The 21732-nt window shown below is 44.9% G+C and overlaps 2 protein-coding genes across 3 annotated transcripts in view; one reads left to right on the top strand and one right to left on the bottom strand.

Annotated features, from left to right (window-relative positions):
- Positions 1-8261, top strand: part of Eda (ectodysplasin A) — a 404995-nt gene extending 396734 nt beyond the window's left edge. The window contains exons 7-8 of one of the 2 annotated variants that reach the window (XM_090325824.1): positions 1824-1948; positions 4156-8261. In XM_090325824.1, coding sequence (XP_090181950.1) covers positions 1824-1948; positions 4156-4407 — 377 coding nt within the window. In that variant the 3' untranslated portion in view covers positions 4408-8261. Of the gene's footprint in view, positions 1-1823; positions 1955-4155 lie in introns of both variants that reach the window. The other variant, XM_090325823.1, reaches the window with a different exon arrangement.
- A 2358-nt stretch (positions 8262-10619) lies between these two features.
- On the bottom strand, positions 10620-19977 carry Awat2 (acyl-CoA wax alcohol acyltransferase 2). The gene is made up of 7 exons (XM_090326284.1): positions 19893-19977; positions 13003-13113; positions 12669-12739; positions 12230-12434; positions 11866-12040; positions 11012-11211; positions 10620-10806 (listed from the first exon to the last, which is right to left on the bottom strand). Exons 1-7 carry the CDS (start codon positions 19975-19977, stop codon positions 10652-10654), a joined length of 1002 nt encoding a protein of 333 aa, XP_090182410.1. The 3' UTR covers positions 10620-10651.
- Between the last annotated feature and the right edge of the window lie 1755 nt (positions 19978-21732).

Below are 21732 nucleotides of genomic sequence, written 5' to 3'. Positions count from 1 at the left end.
TGTCTGGTTTGTATGCACAGAAAATGGATGGAAGAGGGTATTTCTCTCAGGGAAGGAAGGGCATGATATAATTTCCAGGGAATGTGAGAGGCTACTATCTTGAAGTGAGATTGTGATCCAAGTGGTTGAGAAAAACGGTTTTCATGTAATTCCTGTATTTACGAGTCCCCAAGAGATTGGACAGTACCATAATAAATCATATTGTCTTATGTTTGCATGGTACTTTAGAGTTTCCAGCTTATTTTTGTCTTTTATTTCATTTGGCCCTTACAACTACCTAGTCAGGTAGGAATCAAGTTCTTTTTGCAGAGACAGAAACTGGAACTCAGATAGGTTAATTAACTGGCCCAAGATTTCAGTTTAGTTGCTGAGATGCAAAGCTATGTCTGTATAACTCTTTTTACTGTGCTCTGTGGAACTTCAGTGGTGTGTATGTACACTCCAGTGAATGCTTAGGTTCATTTTCTTCCCCAAAGAGACATGAACGTTCATTAAAGAACAGCGCTTTGAAATAATGTCTGATCCTCAGGGTGCCAAAGCCTAAAATGCATGAACCCTCCAGGAGCCTTGGGAAGCAGCAAGCTAGCCAACATGCCAGATGCTTACCAAACATGGAGTGGAAAGGGGAGGGATTTGAGTAGAAGCAATGAATAAAGAAAAGTTAAAATACCTGCCAGGTGCTGGTGGCTCATGCTTATAATCTTAGCTACTCAGGAGGCTGAATTGTGATTCAAAGCCAGCCCAGGCATAAAAGTCCATGAGATTTTTATCTCCAATTAAGCACCAAAAAAATAGAGGAGGAGCTGTGGCTCAAGTGGTAGAATGCCAGCCATGAGCAAAAAAGCTCAAAGCCTGAGAATTTACACTCCCATGCACGCATATACACTATAATTTCTTAGCTAAAAGATGGATGCTGAGAGGAGGAAGTAACTCCCATGGGCTTCACTTCCCTCCTGTAGTATGAAGGAATAGACATCTCTTTTCCACAGAATGAAAAGGGAAGTTCACACACACACACACACACACACACACACACACACACACACACACCACTTATACTCTAGTTCCTCCTGATTGGAGTAGAGTAAGAGATGAATGCTATTCCAAGGGTCCTACAACTATTAGGCACCCTCCACCATCTATACTCCTAGCTTATCCACTTAAGCCTGGTAGTCTGTCCCTAACTTAAAGCTTAAAGCTTCTTCTTACTTACAGGACCTGGTGAATAGTAATCCCTAGTGTCAGGTGCCATGGAATCGGAGTGATCACCCTTGATCCTTAAAGGTTCCCAGATAGACAATTCATTGGATGAAGTGGTTGCTTGGGGCTTTTCTGGAAAGATATGGAGGACCCAGAAAAAAAAGAATCCTTTCCAGAGGAGAAAACCCTGTGAAACAACACAGAAATTCAGAAACTATGCCTGGGAAAGTGAAAGTGCATAATAATAGACCTAGCCTGCCACTCAGTGTCTGAATTTTGCCTGTGCAGCCTTATAACAACAAAGAAAATGAAGCTGTGTGCGTGTGCCCACTCTCCTCTTACTGGCACCTCCCAATTCAAATTAAAAGATATTGGTCAAAGACCCCTTGCAGATGAACAAGTATGGAAAGGAAGGATGAAGATAAATATTCAGAGTGCTGGGGCCCCCGTGGCAGACCTGAGTCCTGCCTTACAAAGAGCACAGCTTCGCTGCTTTCAAATTGTCTTCTTAAAGCTTGGCCTCTGGGATGGCGGTTGGGGTTGTCAAATGCTTGGTATTTCTTATTGCTTTTGCCCAGATTCTTCTGACATGTACTGAGTGACTACCCTTCTCTCATACTGAGATCTTTCAGGTGGAGTGCTCAATGACTGGTCTCGCATCACTATGAACCCCAAGGTGTTTAAGCTACATCCCCGCAGCGGGGAGCTGGAGGTACTGGTGGACGGCACCTACTTCATCTATAGTCAGGTAGAAGTGAGTACGGTCTTAGGCCTAACTCTTCTTATATCCACAATGCAGATCCAGCACAGGCCATGTAGGGGCACTCTGAAGCCAGCCAAGATCTAACTTCCTGCTTTGGCCCTGGGGGTGGGAGAGTGGAGGTGGGGAATGGGGTGGTGGGTAAGGGACAGCAATGGGAGGGACTTGAAATGTCCAGAGATGGGGCCAGTTGCTTGGTGGTCCCCCCCTCCCTTAGCAAATACTGAAAAAAATGGAAAAGAGGCCCTTTCCCACTCTCTGCTGTCTTGATTCCCTTCTGCAGGGCCTCAGGCCATGTTTTCCCTCTAAATGGTTTGGCTCTACAGCCAAACTTGAACTCAGTTTCAGCAAAAGTTTTTCAATGTCAGTTCCCATGCTGAGAACCCTTCCCCAAAGCACTGCTAGCTTGGGCATTATAATGAATAGTGCTCCTACAGACTTTCTCTCTACCTCAAAAAGATTTCTGACTGTCTTTCCTTCCTCTTTCTCCCATTTGTCTCTCTGTTTCTGTTTTTCTTGTCTCCTTCCTGCTGTCATTCTCCCAGTCCTTTGTCCCTGTGCTTTTTGTCCTTATCCTGCCCTGGGCCCACTTCCCCCAGGTCTGCCAGTAACCATCTATTTACACCCTCCAGTTGTTTTCCTCTACTGTGGAAGAGGGGTGTCTCCCTAGAGCTAGCAATAGATGAGCCTTAACATTGAGGCTTTAGGGGTGGGAGCAGCAACCAGGCTGATGGACAGAAGGACTATGGAGCCAACAGATGGGTCTCACAGGAAAGTGGCCAGAGAAAGTAGGTTAACAAACATTTGTTAGGTACACCAAATATCTTAATGTACCTTTCTCCTGACCCTAAAGATTAGATAGCACCTGAATGCACAGCTTCCATCAAAAGAGCATGTATAGCTGGGTGCTGGCAGCTTATATGCTATGGTTCAAAGTAGTAGAGCATTAACTTTGAGCAGAAAAGCTCACAAACAGCTCCCAGCCCCAATGTTCAAGCTCCAGTACACACACACACACACACACACACACACACACACACACACACACACACACACACACACAAATTAGCCTGTGGAGGTAGTCTTTATAAAGTCACTTAATGTGTCACATGAAGGTTTCAACCTTTATAAGGCATGTCAGTTTAATCCCAATGCCCTATTAACTAAACATCATTTGGTGGTTATGGAAAATCAAAGTGTGGGGTAGGGTGTGATAGCCAAGTAGAAAATGAAAGATGGAAAACTTATCTACTGGACCTAGGGGGAAAATGGGAGTAACCCATGCATGCTAGGAAAATCTTTATTACATTAGGGTACTTACTAGAGGTCCATGCTTCCTTCTAGCCAGAGATGAAAGGCAGAGACAGCTGGGTGCTTATGCCTATAACCCTAGCTACTCAGAAGGCTGAGATCTGAGGATCGGAGTTCAAAGCCAGCCCAGGCACGAAAGAATGTGAGATTCCTATCTCCAGTTAATCACTAGAAAATGGGAAGTGAGGCTGTGGCTCAAAGGGTAGGGTGGTAACCTTAAGCTGAAGAGGTCAAGGATAGTGCCCAGGCCCAGAGTTCAAGCCCCATGTCCCACAAAAAAAGAGAGAGAAAGGTAAGGGCCTGGGCTTCATACTTTCAACTCCATTGTCTCTTTGTGATGGATAGCTCTCCATGTCTGGATCTGGTTCCTCAGCATAATGTGAGGGCCAAAAGCAGTAGGACTCAGGGCAAAGAGTTTGGCCAAACTGAGGATGAGCTATAAGCTTAGGGGCTTTTGTTAACATGCTGCAGAGATGAAAAGTTGTTATTGTGCCCTTCCTAGGATATCAGTGACTTCTAAATTTAGTCACAAATAATCATTCCGGCTAGAATTGGAAAGTTCGTTTACATCTGATCTGGAGAATTAATTGAGCACCTAAGCTGTGCGCAACATTGTGCTTCATGCCATGTAGGGATGAGGGCCTGGGTGAGTTGACAAATAGGAAACAGATTTCACCCTCAGAACTTGTGACCGGTATACAATTGTGACACAGGTGGACCACTCAGCCATGTGAGACCCATAGTGCAGGGCATAAACCTGTCACCTGCCCCTTGCATAAGGTACACTGGCAGTTCATTTGAGAAGGTTCTGTCTGCTCACCAGGGGAGGGCCCCACCCTCTCTTTCCTCTCTTCCCCAATCCCTTCTCGTTGCCTCTCACCCAGGTATACTACATCAACTTCACTGACTTTGCCAGCTATGAGGTGGTGGTGGATGAGAAGCCCTTTCTCCAGTGTACACGCAGCATCGAGACAGGCAAGACCAACTACAATACTTGCTATACAGCAGGTGTCTGCCTCCTCAAGGCACGCCAGAAGATCGCCGTGAAAATGGTGCACGCTGACATCTCTATCAATATGAGCAAGCACACCACTTTCTTTGGAGCCATCAGGCTGGGCGAAGCCCCTGCATCCTAGATTTTTTTTCCCCATCTTGTCCCTACCCATATTGCCCCTGCCCCATGTTTGGGAGCCTGGAAACCCAGAACCTCTAAGTGCTGCTATGGATTGAGATATATTGGCAGTGCAGCCATAGAGAGGAAATGCCTACCCCTCACCCCCACCCCAGTGCTATTTATTCCCGCGGTGACTCCAGAATGACAAGGCCTGCTTGACTTTCCAGAATGTCCCTGAGTTAACAGGACAGTTGATGGAGCCCCAGGATTTCCAAGAAGCAAAATCTTCTTAGGCTCCACATTGACTGGCTTATGGCATGATTCTTCAACCCCAATGTCCCTCTTGTGACACTTACCGATTGTTGCACTAAAATAAGGACCTAAGGCAGCAGGCTAGAGAAAGCAAAGGTGCACTCCAGATGCTGGGAATGACCACCTGATCCCAAGGAGGCTGCTGCTCCTCTCTTGGCTGGGGGAAGAGAATAACATTAGATTACAGCCTAAAGAGAGGGCCAGCAAGGACCAAGGTAGATGCTTATAGCCAAGATTGGGGCAAGAACCTTGCCAAAGCACTCGCCTTTGGCAGTGGAAGCAATCTTGCTGTTCTGCACGGTGACTTCCAGGAGATGCAAAGAGCTCTTCCCAGGCTGAGTGCCACATGGTCGTTATCAGTATGCAGGGCTCCAGAGACAGGAGCTTTACTCTGCTTTACAATAACCCTGGCTAGGGAAGAACCTGAATCCATACTGGGGCCACGTGTCTCTTACTTTGTTTACAGCTGTGCTCCATGCTAAAAAAAAAAAAAAACCCAAAAAAAAAAACCCCTTCCTGGAGTCCCTACCCAATGATCACCCACCCCAGCCAGACTAGAGCTCCTGTCTTCTTTTTCCACAGAGCCTACCTCTGTCTGAGACAGGTGCCTGACTTGGGACCTGTGCTCATGTGAGTCTGGGATATTCTTTAGCTTACCTGGGCACTAAGAGGAAATCTCCATTTATTATTAAGCAATACAAGTATTATTCATCTAATTCTAATTGAATTATACCTGGGAGCAAGGGGTTGAACTGGATGCCCCTCCCCCCAGCACACACAGTCCCTTCACATTGTCATATTTGTGACTCTCAACAGACAGCTTCCACAAGAGCCTTCTAAATTCCCAAATTGTGGACTGCTTGCGGCATCAGCAAAACAGCGATTTTTCTGCCTGGCCTAGAAAAAGCAAGAGGTGGAGAAAGCAGTGGGTTTGATATGAGTTTACTACAATCCAAGTCATTCTTAGGCTAGGCTCGAGCTAAAAGGACAACTACTGGTGCCCTGATGAGCCAGTGAGATTTCAGAAAGCTACGCGGAGTATAGTCACTAGTCAGCCCAGAGGCCCACACTATTCCCCTAAAGCCAAACTTGGAAAAGGGTAGCATCTAGATATTGGGCAGAGATCTATCCCCTAGTACAGGTCCAAAGGCACTTCCCTCCAACACAAAGGTTCCAACAGATCATATACTAGAAGTATTCAATGGTCCTGTTGCTAATTACGTAGGCCCAGCCTGAGCTTCAGGGTGATAGTAGATGTGGCTCATTGCTACAAAGATCAGCCTTATACCATCTATGCCTGCTGCTCCTGACATGTGTTTCTTTTTGAGGAGATGGGCACTAGACACAGGTAGCTGAAATCCATCAAGAACAGGTACCTATTTCTCAGCTCTGCCTTCTCTTAATTGAGCAGCTATATTGCTGGGACCTTCAAGGGTTATATCAAGGGGTAGTGAACTAGGCCTCCATGGTCTGATACTAATGACAGCCTTGCAACTCAAAGTAAGGCAAGCGTTAGGCAAGAGTCTGGCCACAACTCTTAGAAATGGTTTTCAATAGACTACAATTGTAGCTGGAACAGGCTGAACCTCTCCATGTTTGGAAGGTTATTTCCTCTTATATTATTTCCTTTGAAGAGAGCAGGACAGAGAATATTTCAAATGCCTCTGTTTAGATGAGGCTCCGGGTTGAGGCTCTTTGACTTAATCATACATCTGGGGCTTTAGCCAGATGAGAGTCCCAATCTATTCTCTTAGACCAATAGCACTATAGACAATTTAGGATCTAGAGTGAATGAATGAAAGTGATCATATGAAACTGACATCCTTAAGTGTCCAAGGGGAAAACAGCAATGCCTATTATTTTTATCTATTGATGGCAATGCCTTTTCTCTTGGCTGCCAGGAGTTCTATGGCAAAAGAATCAGCTATTTCCTTGGGTAACAGCCATCAACCCTAGAGCTCTTGTGTTCACAGGAAACATCTTGGCATTCTGTCCAAGCAGTAAGCCTGTGGGACCCACAGAATTGGTCATCTTTTTGTTCTTTCAATCATTGGATGAAACAAGCAGCCACCAGGTATGGATAAGGTCTTTCTTTCATTATCCTAGACACAATTCCCAGGAGCTGGCCCACTTCCTGCAGCTAAAAACTGTAACTCCTTATCTCCCCACTGAGACACTGATAATTGCCAAGGTCTCTTGGGGATAGTGGCAAGGCCAGAGAAAACCAGTTCTAAAGCTAGGAGGGTGTTGAAGAGAGAGGAGGAAAAGCTTTGAAAGTCTTGTTTGTATCTCACACCATCCTGCAGACATCCTTTAGGGGCTTGGGGAGGAAGTAGATGGTGCACTGGACCCCACATTTATTCAGAATCCTCACAAATTGTCCTGAAGGCAGAGGGATGAAAAGGAAGTGATAGGCAGTGTGGAACGTGTTGCGATATAGTCATTAGAGAAGTGGTAAGGGAGTTTTAACAGTGGACAGGAGAATGTAGACAGAGAATTCATTTGAAAGTATGTGGCTGTGAATTTTACCAGGAGGCCATAGCTAGCATGGAGATTGGGGCAAGTGAATTTGTACAGATGACAAAGGTTTGAAGGAGAATTGGATGGCAAGGGCCTCTGTCAGCTGCTTGGGGATTCGACAGTCAAGCTGGCACAAAAGGCAAATGTTAGAAACTGCTCTGCTCCTGGTTCCTTGAAAAATATAGTACTGTATTTGCCTTTTTCTTCCTTCATCCATCCTGAGCCAAATCTCTCTTGTTTAACAGGAAAGAGATAGGAAAACCTGGAGGTAAATGAAGCCTTCGATCCATGTGTGAGTGCTTGTGTTTTATGTTAGGTCTAGTGAATTCAAAGTGATCCAGAGAAATTTCAAGCTCAAAACCTGTTTTATGTTAGGTCTAGAGAATTCAAAGTGATTCAGAAAAATTTCAAGCTCAAAACCTCCTTAGAGAGAATATAGCCCAACCTACATTCCACCCTGCGTTAACTCATGTAACACCCAAAGAGGAAAGGTGGCCTACTCAAGTAAGCAAGCTCCCCCCTCTAGACTCTGCAAAGGGAAAAGGTAGAACAGTCCCTGTGCCACGGAGCCCACCCCCCCATTCATCCGTCCACCCACAGACTCAAGGCTGGAAGTGCTCTTCCCCCTTCAGGAGCCTGGCCAGGCAGGGATAGTAGCTGCAGCCTTCATCAGAGCTCTGCTTCCCGCCAGGCATTTGCCCAGTTCCTCCTATCCCTGGACTGACTGGAAGAGTCTAGACTGTCCCAGACCCAGGCAGTTCTTAGACTCTTTAGGCCACTGTGGTGGCTGCAGAACCCATCTTTACCAGCATATTCTTCTAACACCAAGAAGGAACCTGGTTTTGTTCTTATGATCCATGTCAGGGCTCTCCAGGAGGGGATAGAGTATATCATTTCCTTATTCCAATAGTTTCAAGCTGGATCAGGGAAGGGCTTTGTTGGGAAAATGGCCTGGAGCAGGCCCATTGCTGCTTTTGGGGGTCAGCATCCAGTGTGAGATACTGTGTATATAAACTATATATAATGTATATAAACTGGGATGTAAGTTTGTGTAAATTAATGGTTTATTCTTTGCAAATAAAGCGCTTCCCCCGTCCCTCCCCTGTTCTTGAAATAGGCTTCAGCACTTGCTACATGCTAGATACTTCTTTGCAGATGATATCACACATAGGCTAGGCAAAGGACCAAGGTCCCTTTTTAGTGAGAGTAATGGAAGATGGTCTGAACTTCCTTTCAGGACATCCCACATGGTCTCCAACTCAGACCACATGCCTCCATTCACATGGCCTTAGATGTTCTGGGAGCATACATCTAGGAAGTTAGGTGTCCCACCAAGAGTATGTTGTCCTAGGTCAAGGACACAAAGCCTGGGGTCCTCCTCAGCTTGACACTGGCATCTACATCAGCTACTTCAGTCAAGGCTTACAACAGTTTAGGGTGGGGGAAGATCCAACGTTCAGCAACTCTTTAAGATCAGTTCATTTTTGCCGATGAGGAAACCAATACTAAAAGATACTAAGCAGCTTACCAAGGCCACCTAAACAATAAATACACCATCCTTGACTGCTTCCCCCATGCCAACTTTCCATTCTGCCATTTTGCCTTCTCCATGGAACCCCATGCTTTTTTTTACCGATATGTCCTGTGGAGGCAGTGTTGAAGAAGATGACCATAGGAAGAACAGATAATAGCTCAGGAGAATGTAGCTCAAAAGAGTTCTAAGCACTTAGCACAGGCCCTACAACCACCATTGTATAAAGGGAGAATGAGAATGTGTGCAGAGTAGCCCTAGACAATGGTACACCTGGACTGGAGATTGGAACCCAGGCTGTTCTGGCTGCCTGAGAAAGTTGTTTTTGTTCATTTGTTTGTTCAATGATATGAATTGCAGGAAACCCCTTGTTATATACCTCCGTGGCATACAAAGAGTTCTAGGCTTATTCGCCAGCATCCCTCTTTCAATTACCCACCTTATTGGAATCAAAGACAAATGTAATTTTTGCCATAAGAAACCATAGAGACAACAGCAAAGGAAAAGCCTGTCTTTGCCATGCTGTGTACAAATCATCCCCAGGGCAAAGGTGACTTATCATTCCGTATAGTCAGTACATCAGATGTTCTAGATGAAATTGACAAATTCAGTACAGTAAATGATTGGTCCAAATGACATTCACCTAAGAGGGAGAGAGAACCAGGGGCCTAAAGGCAAAATTGGGTAATCACTCATTGCAGCAAGCAATGGGCCAAGACTCTGAGAAACTTGCCACTCACAAATTTTTGTGGCTAGTAGAAGGCAAGCACCTCACATGAGTCTCAAAGGGAACGATTATAGAGCCAGGCAAGTACTGGGGTAAGACAAGGCCTGAGCTTGACCCCTTGACCCATTTTATTAAGGTCTATAAGGTGGAAAGTAAGCACAGATTAAGGGGCACCAGGAAGATGGGTAATAATGACTTAAACTTCCAACCCAAGATCCTACACCTCTTTAAAAAAAACAAATGAGATGCCAGGCTGGACGCTAGTGGTTCATGCTTATGATCCTAGTTACTCAGGAGGCTGAAATCTGAGGATCACACTTCAAAGCCAGCCCTGACAAGAAAATCCATGAGTCTCTTAACTCCAACAAACTACTCAAAAAAGCTGGAAGTGGAGCTGTGGTAGACTGCTTTGAGTTTATTTGATTAGGGACAGTGCTCAGTCCCTAAGTTCAAGCCCCAGAATCAGGACAACAAAACTGAGTGACCATAAACTCCAGGGCATTGTTTTCTCAAGACCAGGAAATGTGTTCAGTAGTTGGAGGAGAATAATTTAGTGTAGTTCTTCAGCTAAAACTTTGGCCACATGCAATAGCATTTGATCTTCCCAATAGCCTTGGAGGTAAGCATAAGTGATCAAGGAATTGTTAGTCCCATGTTGCAGGTCAGGAAACAAGCTTAGAAATGACCAATTGCCCCTAAAGTCACATGACTTAGAGTGGCAGAGCCTGAACTCAAAACTCACTGGTTCTCAAGACACCCAATCCTCCCAAGTTTTAACGCTAGGAAAGGGCTAGAAAATGACAGACATGCATAGGGATCCCAAACCCTCCAAACAGACTAAGGCACACACACACACACACACACACACACACACACACACACACACTTTCAGAAGATGGATTCTGTTCTATTTTTTCCTCGGCACTGAAACCTTCGTGAAGGAGTGCCCAGAACATTTCTGCTGTAAGGCCCTTCCCTGCCTTATCACAAGGAAAAGGAAAAGAGCTAGAAGAAGAAAGCAAAAGAAGTGGAAAGCTGGGTACAGAAAACAAAATGGAGCACTCTGTCCCCTATGAGGAATGGTCAAAACACAAGAAGGAGTCCCAGAAATGACTTATTCTCCTCTTTTTACTGACTTCACACTTTCTCAGACTATGAGGCTGCTGGGGATGTCTGTCAAACCAACTCAAGCTCCTGAGTCTCTGCGATGCCATACTTGGTCTTATGCTCATCAAACAGTTTGCGTAGGGCCTCTATATAAAGCTGGTGGTATTTATGCACTATCTCTTGGCTCGGGTCCTCAATCTTCGGCATTGGTAGAGGCTTCCCAACTGTCAGGGGAGAAAAAAGGTTAATGGCAAAGAATCAGAAGAGCTTGTTTTTTAGCCCAGCTTCCCCCAACCCTCATTCTCCCCACCCGCCAGCCCCTTATCCTACCCAGCCTCCTCTCTGCCTCTGAGAAATAACTAAAGCTGAGGTCTGGCATCAGAACTGAATCCTAGATCCTAGCCTGAGGTTTCCAGAAGGGCAACTCACCAACAGTGGTTACTGGCAAATTATAGGGCAGTAAGCCCCAGGAGTTTTGGGTGAAGCCACGCCCATAGAAAGCACAAGGGTAGACATGCACTATGCTCCGGAACCACTCCTGGAAGCGATGAATCCAGCTTCCAGGAGTGAAAAGATGCTGCTTGTAGAGGTCTGCCTCTCCAAAGGAATAGGCGGGGATTAGAGCCACCCTGCAGAGGAAAAGCATGTTCCCTTGATACCCAGAAAGATGGTAACCCTGACAAAAGCATCCATGCTGACCACCCAGTGTTCACTGGGTCCACGCACAGGCTCTCCAGTCCACCCCTCCCCCAGTCCAGCTATGTTGAGGTCCAGACAGTATAGGAACCTCATGATCTAGGCCAAGTCTGCTTGTAAAGGCAGCTCAGCCACTCCCCAGAACACCTAGGATTGAATCATTGTAAGTTAAGGCCCAAGGGCTACTTCATTTGGCTTCCTTCCCTTTACCCCACATGCTAAGCTTGGCTCTCTGAGTTGGAGTGCAGCCAGTATCCTTTTATAGAAGGACTAGCATTGTTGACAAGCTAGTGTGAAGGAGAACAGGCTGAGAGCTGACCCTCTACCCTTACTTCATAGAGAGATACCTGTAGTACGTGGCCCCCATGCTACGTACCCCTCTTTCCTTTTCTTTATGTTTCCTTGACAAAATGTGTATATGTGTATGATGGCTCCACTTAATGACAATGAGGTACATATTTCTTGATCCCTCTTTATCTACCACTTCCTCAAAATCCCTTCCTTCTACTTTACTGGGCTTGATCTCAACCCCCCTCCCCTTCCCCCCCCCCACATAATTTTTGCCTCTGGACCACAGCTGACCTTACCCATGTCGAAGGGCCATGCGCACAAAGCCACACCGGTTCTTCAACACCAGAGTAAAACAGCCTGGAAAACTGTATTTGCACTCAGCCAGGCCACCAACTACCACAATAAGCATGTTGCCTGTGCCCTTATGGGTAAGCAGAAAGTCCATGGAGGATTTGCTCACAGAGCAGACCCCTGGGGGTGGGGCAGAAAAAGCCAAGAGGTCATTGGAAACTTTCCAGCCACCCTCCTTCTTCAGAGGAGCAGGGAGAGCAAGACACTTCCCATTCAGTCTAGCTGTTTAGAACCAGAAAGATCATGGGATGGGTCTTACTCTCACCCATTCCTCCTCCCACCAACTTTAAACCCTAGGATCCAACTCACCTATAGACATTATATAATCTCTGAGGAAAGGTATCCAGAAAAAGGCTCCTAAAGTGAGAACATAAGGGGTGATGCCAGGAAAGACCTTGGAGAAGCCTGAGGAGTCCGTGGCAAAGTGACCAAAGCATGCATGGGACATGAGCCCATGAGGGTGGCAGGCAAGGATGTAGTTATTGTTGGGGGAAAGATCATGAGTCTTCAAGATCTGTGGAGGAAAGCAACCAGGAGGGTTGTTACCGAGGAGGTGGACTCTTAGCCAGAGACCTGGAAGGGAGAGACTTGTGGGGTCTGGACATGCACATTGGACTAGGAATGCGCAACTCCATGGGACGTCACTCACACAGACCTTCCTGTGGTGTGCCGTCCATCCCCTGGCCCAACCAACTGTCATCACCAGAAATGGGGCTGGCCCAGGTGTGCCTGGAACTCGGGCACTTACCTTGATCGGGAAGTAATCACAGTAATTTTTCCACAGCCACCAACTCCTCACCCACTTGGACCGGCGGCCCCCTGAAAGCAGAGAAAATGGAGCCAAACTCTTTCCTTTCTGGGCCTTTTTGGACGTTCAGGGCCCTTTTTCCTCTGCTTCATTAGCTGTCCCTCCAGTTCCTAATTGGGGACTTTTGGTCAAATGAATCCTTTTTCTATGTTTCTGTGCCCCGGGGAGAGACAGGCTGGAGAGTTGCTTGGGAATTGGCTAGGGCCTGTCAGGATTAAGAGAGAAAAGGCAAGAACAGGTGGCATGTGGTAACACAGCTCAGCAGGACTCTTACCTCTCTCAGGGGTCTTCCAATCAAAAGCAAGCCAAGTGAGAATGAGCACAGTGACAGGCCAGTAGGATGTGAATACCACCAGGTATAAGTTGAGGAAGATCACAGTAACCGCTGGAGGAAACCCAGCCTGGAGTTAATGAAATGTGAACAGTCCCTCACACCCTCCCTCCCCAATTCTGCCAATCCCAACATCACACACATGGCATTCAGGTGCACTCAACACTCTCACTTCTGAGCTGAGCCCCTGGCCCTGCATGCCCAACTTCTCTGCATTCCCCTCCTCTCCAGCCTTGGGAACCTGATTCAGATCTAGATGGCTATGCATCACACAGCAGGCTCTCTCCTCACCAGGACCTGCACCAGCACTGGGCTGAGTTTTGTCTACAGTGTGGATAATGACAGAGAGCCACTGCTGGGCATGAGAATTAGAAGGCATTGAAAAGTTTGTGGCCACCCCCCCACCCGTTACATTAGTGGAGGGAATGCCAGGGGAAGCGAAGAGTCACCTTCAGCCAGGGTGGGAACACACAAGATGGCAAAAAAAGAGAGAGGAAAATGCAAATGGACTTGTAGAAGGCATTGGGTTGTGTTCAACTCCAATAATATACAAATGTGGATTAGAGAAATAGGAAAGAGTTTCTAGAGACGAGTCACGGGCGGTTATGCTCACTTGGAATTAATTATTACTAGACTCTGTAAGATGATGTGGGAAATTGAGTCAAAATAAAGGTGAGGAAAGACCAAAAAAATCCTCTGAATTGAGCATATCAGAATGCTATGTTTTTGTCTTGACTTCTTGCTGGAATCCCACAAAAATATTTAAATGATCTTTAAAATACAGATTTACATAAAGAAGGAGAATTAAGTGCCTACAGTAGGTGAGGGGTGTCAGCAAAATATTATAAGGCAGATGGAGGAGGAAAATGACTTAGAACAAACAAAAAGCTGAAATGTAGTTGCCTGCAAAGGTGAAGCCAAGAAGCCAGCCTGCTTCACTAGAGAATCTAGGAAAGATTTGGAATTTGGAAGGATCAGGTGTCAGAAAATGCAGGAGTGACACACAAGATCAAAATTAAGGCTGGCACAATCCTTTATTATGCAGAACAGCAGCATGAAGCCACACTCCCAGTAACCAATATTCTACAGTGTACTGTGTTGCTAAGCTCTGATGTTCAAAAAATGTTTCTATCTTTCTGCTGACTGAACTTAGAGTGTCACACTTGCTACATAAATGCTCTATCACTTGAACTGTGCCTCCAGTCTCTTTTTCAGTGGTTATTTTCCAGGAAGGGTCTTTCTTTATGTCTGGGCCAACCTGGGCTCTGATTCTCCTATTGGTTTTTTTTGTGTGTGTGTTGCTGTGCCCCTGTACCCAATCATTAGTTGAGATGGAATCCCCAAACTTTGTTCATGCTTGAAATAGCCTTGAACTGAAATCCTTTGATGTCCCCCTCCCAAGTAGCAAAATTGAACTATCCTGTCTTTGTAACTGCACTTTTTTTCATTCAAACATTTTCAAGTTTATCCACATACAACCCTACCATAATTCACAGAACATATGTGCTTACATGAGGCATGGCTAAGATATTCTATATGTAGCAAAGTAATTAATCAAGGATGAAAATAAAGCACAGACCACTTCACACATACAGTCTCAGGTACTTCGCCTCCCATGTCTCTTTTCATGAAACTGAGAAAATGTGTTTCACCAAAATGAGGTGTAAAAGAAAGAGGGAGGTAGGTATAAGAATGTGGCTTATCTTATAATGTCAACTACTGAAAGGGCATAAATAAGGAGGGTTTTAGTTCAAAGCCAACCGGAGCAAAAGTTAGTGAGAATCATCTCAAGTAGTAAGCTGGATGTGGTGGTATAAACCTGTGATACTAACTACTTGTGAGACTAGGAAGGATACCAGTCTGAGGCTGGCCCTAGACAAAAATATAAGATTCTACCTGAAAAATGACTGAAAGCAAATAGGTTTATAGTTCCAGTGGTAAAATCCCTGATAAGTAACCATGAGATCCTGAGTTGAGTTCAAACCCTAGGACTACTACAAAAAGAAAAGAAGGGAAGAATGGAGAGAGAAAGAAAAAAGAAAGAAAAGATATTTGGCAGGGAGTGTGGCATAGTGGCAGAGTGCTTGCCTAGCATGCACAAAGCCCTGGGTTTGATTCCCTGGAACCACATAGATAGAAAAAGACAGAAGCGAGGAAGTAGCTCAAGTGGCAAAGTGCTAGCCTTATGCAAAAAGTGTCCAAGGACAGTGCCCAGGACCTGTGTTCAAGCCCCAAGACTGGCAAATAAAAGGGAAAAAAAGAACAGATATTAATTAAGATGCATTGTAATAAAAATTGACATGTTGAATTGAAATCCCTTTGAAGAACTATTTAAAGATAATAAAAATGGCCGGTGCAATGGCTCATGCACTCAGGAAGCTGAGTTCTGAGAATGAAGGTTCAAAGCCAGCCAGGGCACAAAAGGATCTGTGACTCTTATCTCCAATTAACCTCTAGAAAATGGGAAGTGGGACTCGACTCCAGGTTAGGTCGGTAGCTTTAGCTGAAGAGCTCAGAGACAGTGCCCAGGCAAAGTTCAATCCCCATGACCACAAAAAAAAATGAAAATGTAAATAAATAATAAAACATAAGTATAGCAAAAGAGAGAATGAAAGGAAGGAAGGCACAAAATCCCGAATCCAGGGGGAAAAGGGGATTCAATAAAGAAGAAAAGTGAGAGGGGGCAGACTAGGAAGACATTGACAGGGCCCTAGGGTACAAATGTATGGAGATATTCTTGGGGAATGTGCATATCCCCAAGAGGGAGGATCTTCTCAAATACTTCATCCAAGTTGCCTCCAAGGGCACTGGAAGTGATAGCTGTGTAAAAGGGTAGATTGCGGCAGGAAGACACTGGGCTCCCAGCATCCTGCCCTCAGGGAACTGGAGAGTAAGGAAGCTTTATAGATCCCTGATATAGTCACGCATATTGACAGATGAACGTATCTGTGGCAATTATAGTGATGAATTTGTGATAGCTAAAACATCTCTGCTAGCCAACAACTTCTGAATGAGTGACTTGTTAACACAGTATTGATATCTATATCTGTAGGTATACTCAACCTCATTCATAATCAAGGGAGAGGAAAGTAGGACTATGACTCATTTTGTCTATCCATCCCTTCCAGTTGGATGTAATAAGGTCCACATGTGAGTTCTCCATGTACTTTCTTCCCATGGTGTGGAAACCCCTGAAGCCACAGTGTTCAGTAGCACAGCATGGTGGCACCTCCTTTATCCTGAATGAACACTAATGTCCACAGCAAGCAGATGCCCGCTAACCTGTTCAGATTAAACATGAAAAAAGAAATATTTGCTGACAAGTCCCTGAGATTTGGAGGCTTGTTTGCTGCCCCCGGTATATACCCCACTTTACAGATGAAGAAAATAAAATTCAGGATAAATAACATGTAGAGCTGGAGTTTGGGCACAGGAAGTCTGGCTCCAGAGATTGTATTTTCAACATCCATATTATATGGATACCTATATTATGTGAATACATACATATATATGCACATCCATGTGTGTATACATGTATACATACATATGCATATATGTATGCATATGCATGCCACGTGTGCATATGTGTGTGCTCTTTGCAGATATAAGCGCCATCATTTCTGACACATCAAAAATTTCCTGTTAACAGTGGTTACTTCTTGAGGCATAAGACAGAGGATTGGACTGAGGAAGAAAGGACACCATCTAAAGGCTCCAGCCCCTTTCAAGAGGCTTGGTATCAGAGAGCCTTCAACAAATAATCATTCTTCTTTCCCAGTGTGGTATTAAGTGGTAGGCTTTGGGAACTGTGCTGTGCAGGAGAACACAATTGTAATGATGGGCAAGAGAAAGGACAGGAATAAACCACATCTGGGAACAGGATGACAACTTGGGAGAGAAAATATAGGTTGACCATGCGTAATCCCCCCCAAAAATCCATAATCCCTACTCCTAATTGTCTGAAAATCCTAATCTTTATTATTATTATTATTATTATTATTATTATTATTATTATTATTATTATTATTATTATGTCACTCATAGGACTTGAACTGTGGGTCTGGGCACTGTTCCAGAGCTTTTAAACTCAAGGATAGCACTCTTCTGCTTTGAGTCACAGTGCCACTTCTGGTTTCCTGATGGTTAATTGGAGATAAGAGTCTCACAGACTTTGAAGCAAGATCCTCAGTTCTCAGCCTCCTGAGTAGCTAGGATTACAGGCATGAGTCACTGTACCCAGCTCCTAAACATGTTGAATGCTGGTATAATACCACAAGCAGAAAAGTCTTCACCTGGCATCATGTGACAATCACATTACCCTGAAAATGGTGTACAAAATTATCTCTGGGTATCTAAAGTGTAGATGGTACAGAAATAACTTTCATGTTTAGACTAGTTCATTATGTGTATGCAAATACTCTAATCCCCACCCCCCAAAAAGAAGCAAAGTGAAAACAAAAGAAGTCTAAACTATGAATGTGACTTAGTGGTAGAGCGCTTGCTTGGCATACATGAAGTCCTAGGTTTGATTCCTCAATACTAGAAAAAGCTGGAAGTGGCACTATGGTTCCAGTGGTAGAGTTCTAGCCTTGAGCAAAAGAAGTTCAGAGACAGTGTCCAAACCCTGAGTTCAAGCCCCAGGACTGACACCCAAAGGAAAGAAGGAAGGAAGGAAGGAAGGAAGGAAGGAAGGAAGGAAGGAAGGAAGGAAGGAAGGAAGGAAAGGGAAGGGAAGGGAAGGGAAAGGAAGGGAAGGGAAGGGAAGGGAAGGGAAGGGAAGGGAAGGATAAAATTGGAAATATTTCTGGTCCCAGGAACTTCAGATTTGCAACACATGATATGTGGGACAGACATACATATCCTGAAGCCTCTGAGTCAGGTTGCATCTCCAGCAAGAACTGATGGAAGGAGCCACAAGATTGTTAAAACTTAGGGTACCAAGAACTCTGAACAAGGCAAAAGTACCCCGCTGCCCAAGTGGAAGAAGCCCAGCCCTGATAGGATCCTGCTTTCTCCATCCCTTCTCCTGGTGCCTTCACTGCAGCCTTCTCCTCTGAGATATGACAATGAAGAACTGCCCTGAGCCAAGTGGAGTATCAGTCCTTTCTGAGAACATACTGGCTTGAACCACTTGGTGGGGGGGAGGCTCAGTAGGGGGGAACAGAGCTTTTCTTCAGGAGAAGGCTATTCTCAACTTTTCATTTTGTTCAGTAAGGAACTTCACATATGCAGAAACCAAGTTTCTTCCTTCCTCTCTATCCTAGTATACACTGCCAAGCTCTACAGAGGAGTAAACAAAGAAAGGAAGTCACAGACAGGATTGAGACGCAGTCTAGCTCTACCAACTCCTAGTCAGGCGATGTCGATCATACCGTCTGGACTGAATGGACAGATTGCATGTACTGCATAGACTTCTGCTTCCTTATCTACTCAATGGAGATGATTAGCCAACTATGGTGCTAAGACTTAAATCTGGCCTGAAAAGGGGAGGGGTTGGGCAATAAAGGTTGGCTAGTTAATTAGGTGAGTATTACCAATATGTATGTCTCTCTTTGAATAATTATTGTGTATAATAACAGCTTTACCTTGTCAGGTTGGTATAGACCAGTATAAAATAACAGATGTCAAAATCTGAGCCAGTTTTGCAAAATAAGGAAGACATGAAAATGCAAATAAATGTACATAGGGGGGCTGGGAGTTTGGCCTAGTGGTAGAGTGCTTGCCTAGCGTGCATGAAGCCTTGGATTCAATTCCTTGTACCACATACACGGAAAAAGCTGGACATGGTACTGTGGCTCAAGTGGTAGAGAGCTAGCCTTGAGAAAGCTCAAGCACAGTGCCCAGGCCCTGAGTTCAAGCCTCAAGACTCACAATGAAAGTACCTCAGTTCCCTTCTCTGTCTTCTTCCACCTCTGGTCACCATCATTTCTATGTTCCTTAACACTGCTCATCTAAGTATTGGGAGTCTTGGTACACACTCAGGCCTTGTAAGCCTCTGTTCTCGGGTCTCTAGGCTGGTGGTGAGTAGAGGCAAGTAATGTCCACCCTTCTGCATTATTGCCATGCCTGTAGGCCACCTCCAACTTCCTAGAGCTTATTCCATCACTTACAAGTTTATTTAATTCACATCTTTAGTCCTGCAAGTACTCACAAGAACCTCTACACAGGGAAGAATTTTTTTGTAGGACTCCCTCCCACAGGGATGGCTTTGTTTTAGCATCTAGAACACAGTGACTACAATGTTTATAGTACAACCATTAGGAAAGAAATAGGTAAATCATTGTCATCTGGATGACAATTTTTTTTAGATCCCTCCTCTGATATCAGGTCAATTCTGTCTCTGTCTGTCTCTGTCTCTGTCTGCCTGTCTGTCTGCCTGTCTGCCCCCCCCTCTCTCTCTCTCTCTCTCTCACACACACACACACACACACACACACACACACACACACACACACACACACACACACAATTAGTTCATGGTTTGTGGTTTGCCAGTCCCTTCTCCTTGGGTGGCCTCTGAAGAGCTACTCCCTATCACCATCTAACATGTCCTTCCTGCCCCAGCATACACCCAGGAGAGCTAAACATCCACACCTGAAGCAAAACACCTGTACGTACACACCTGCTCACACTCCTCCACATGCAATAGTCATATATACACATGCCCACAAATTCCTGCTCAGGTAGGTGAAGCCATGGGCCAAGGTGACCAATTGACCTGCTTTGCTTGAGACAATTCCCATTGGAGAGAGACAATCCTACCCACCTAAAATGCTTCAATCCCCGGTAACAGCCAAAACGACTCGTCACCCCAGGATTGCCTAAAGACTCACCTATCATGAAGGCACTGAGAGCCCATTGGAAAATAGCGAAGACCTCCATGGCGGCCTTCAAGTCTTTCTTGGTAGGCAAGAACATTATGCCCAGGATCCCAGTGGATGCAGACAAGTGCTGTTCAGCTGCTCAGGCCTGATTGCTCAGGTGCCCAGGAAGATTCGTTTCCTTAGGATTTTCTTCCCCAGTCACTGCTGAGTCTCCGCCCCCTGTCACACCTCTCCCCATGATTGCAGGACTACAAACCAGCTCTGCTTGTCCAGGTCCTCCCAACGGCCTACCCACTTGTACTTTTACCCACTTGAGCTTGACTTGGATGAGATTTGGACACCCTTTGCACACCTGGAGAGAGAAGTATGAATGAAGCCCTGGCATGGGAAGTGAGGGGGTGGGGGGAGGTAAGGCTATTGAGAGGCTTCCAGGGCCTCTCTGGAAAGTAGAGGAAGGTGGGAAGGAAGGAACCCAAGGCTCAAATGGCCCAGTCACAGAACTTGGGTCTCTACTTCTGAGGCCTATGGTGGATGGTCAGTCATGGTGGACTGATCTCTCAGTCAAGGGACTGGAGAGCTGAAGAATTCACAGGACTAATAATACCTTTGGCCTTTAATGAATCAGGACAACTCATTTACTCATAGTACAGGGATATCACATGTGTGTTTGTGGGCATAGAACAGGTGCTATACAAAATTTTATTGAGTGAGGGGGAAAACCAAGACGGGGGGGTGGGTGGTGGGTGGGGGGGAGGGTAATGGGTACCAAGACATGTGAAAGGGTATCAGTGTATGTGAATTAATGCACCTTCTATCTGGCAAATATCATGTAACCCTTTTATTAATTACAATAAAAATATTAAAGAAAATTTTATTGAGTGAGTAAATAAATGTTAGCTCATATTGTGTTCTGCACACATGAAATTCTATAACATTCCATATTCATCTACAGGAAAAAATCAGGACTGAGTAGAAAAGGGATTTATACAAGTTTTTCTGGGGGAGGCAATTGTGTTCTCTAACTTAATAAGACACTGAGTTATATTCATAAAAAAAAGTTAATGAATGGCCAGGTCGCCCTGGCTTATATCTATAATGCTAGCTACTCAGGAGACTGAGATTTGAGGATTGTGGTTCCAAGTCAGTCCAAGCAGTAAAGTCCATGAATCTTTTTATCTCCAATTAAGCACCAAAAACCAAAAGTGAGTCAGGGTTGGTGGCTCATACCTCTAATCCTAGCTAGTCAGGAGGCTGAGTTCTGAATATCACAGTTAAAATCCAGCCTGGACAGGAAAGTATGTGAGACTCTTATCACCAATTAATCACAAGAAAAGCCAGAAGTAGACTCCAGTAGTAAAGCACTAATCTTGAGCAAAAATACTCAAGGAGAGCACCCAAGCCCTAAGTTCAAGCTCCAGGACAAGCATGCATGTACACACACATACACATCGGTGAATGTACACTTACAATTTATGCATTTCACTGCATGTAAATTTTGCCTGAGAAGGTAAACAAAGCTGGGCCTACAAGCTCATGCCTTATAATCCTACCTACTCAGGAGGCTAAGAGCAGAAAGATCTTCATTAAAGACTAGCCAAAGCAGAAAAGTTCAATTTTCTATCTCAAAAACAAAAAAATAAACAAACAAACAAAAAACCAGGCAAGCACAAGGCTGGAAGTATGGCTCAAATGGTACCGTGTTAGCCTAACAAGCACGAGGTCCTGAGTTCCAACCTTATTACTGTTAAAAAAATGAACTCTTGTTGATGTTGAAATGTTTGTGTGACTATTAATGTCAGCTCTTGATTCAGAATGCATAGAAAATGGACAGACAGAGAAATGTACTGAT

Source organism: Megascapheus bottae, chromosome X (genome assembly GCF_031878675.1).
Source record: "Megascapheus bottae isolate mThoBot1 chromosome X, mThoBot2.hap1, whole genome shotgun sequence".
Lineage (NCBI taxonomy): Eukaryota > Metazoa > Chordata > Mammalia > Rodentia > Geomyidae > Megascapheus > Megascapheus bottae.
The sequence above is the reverse complement of the archived record's forward strand: the minus strand, read 5'-3'. Positions and strand labels throughout refer to the sequence as shown.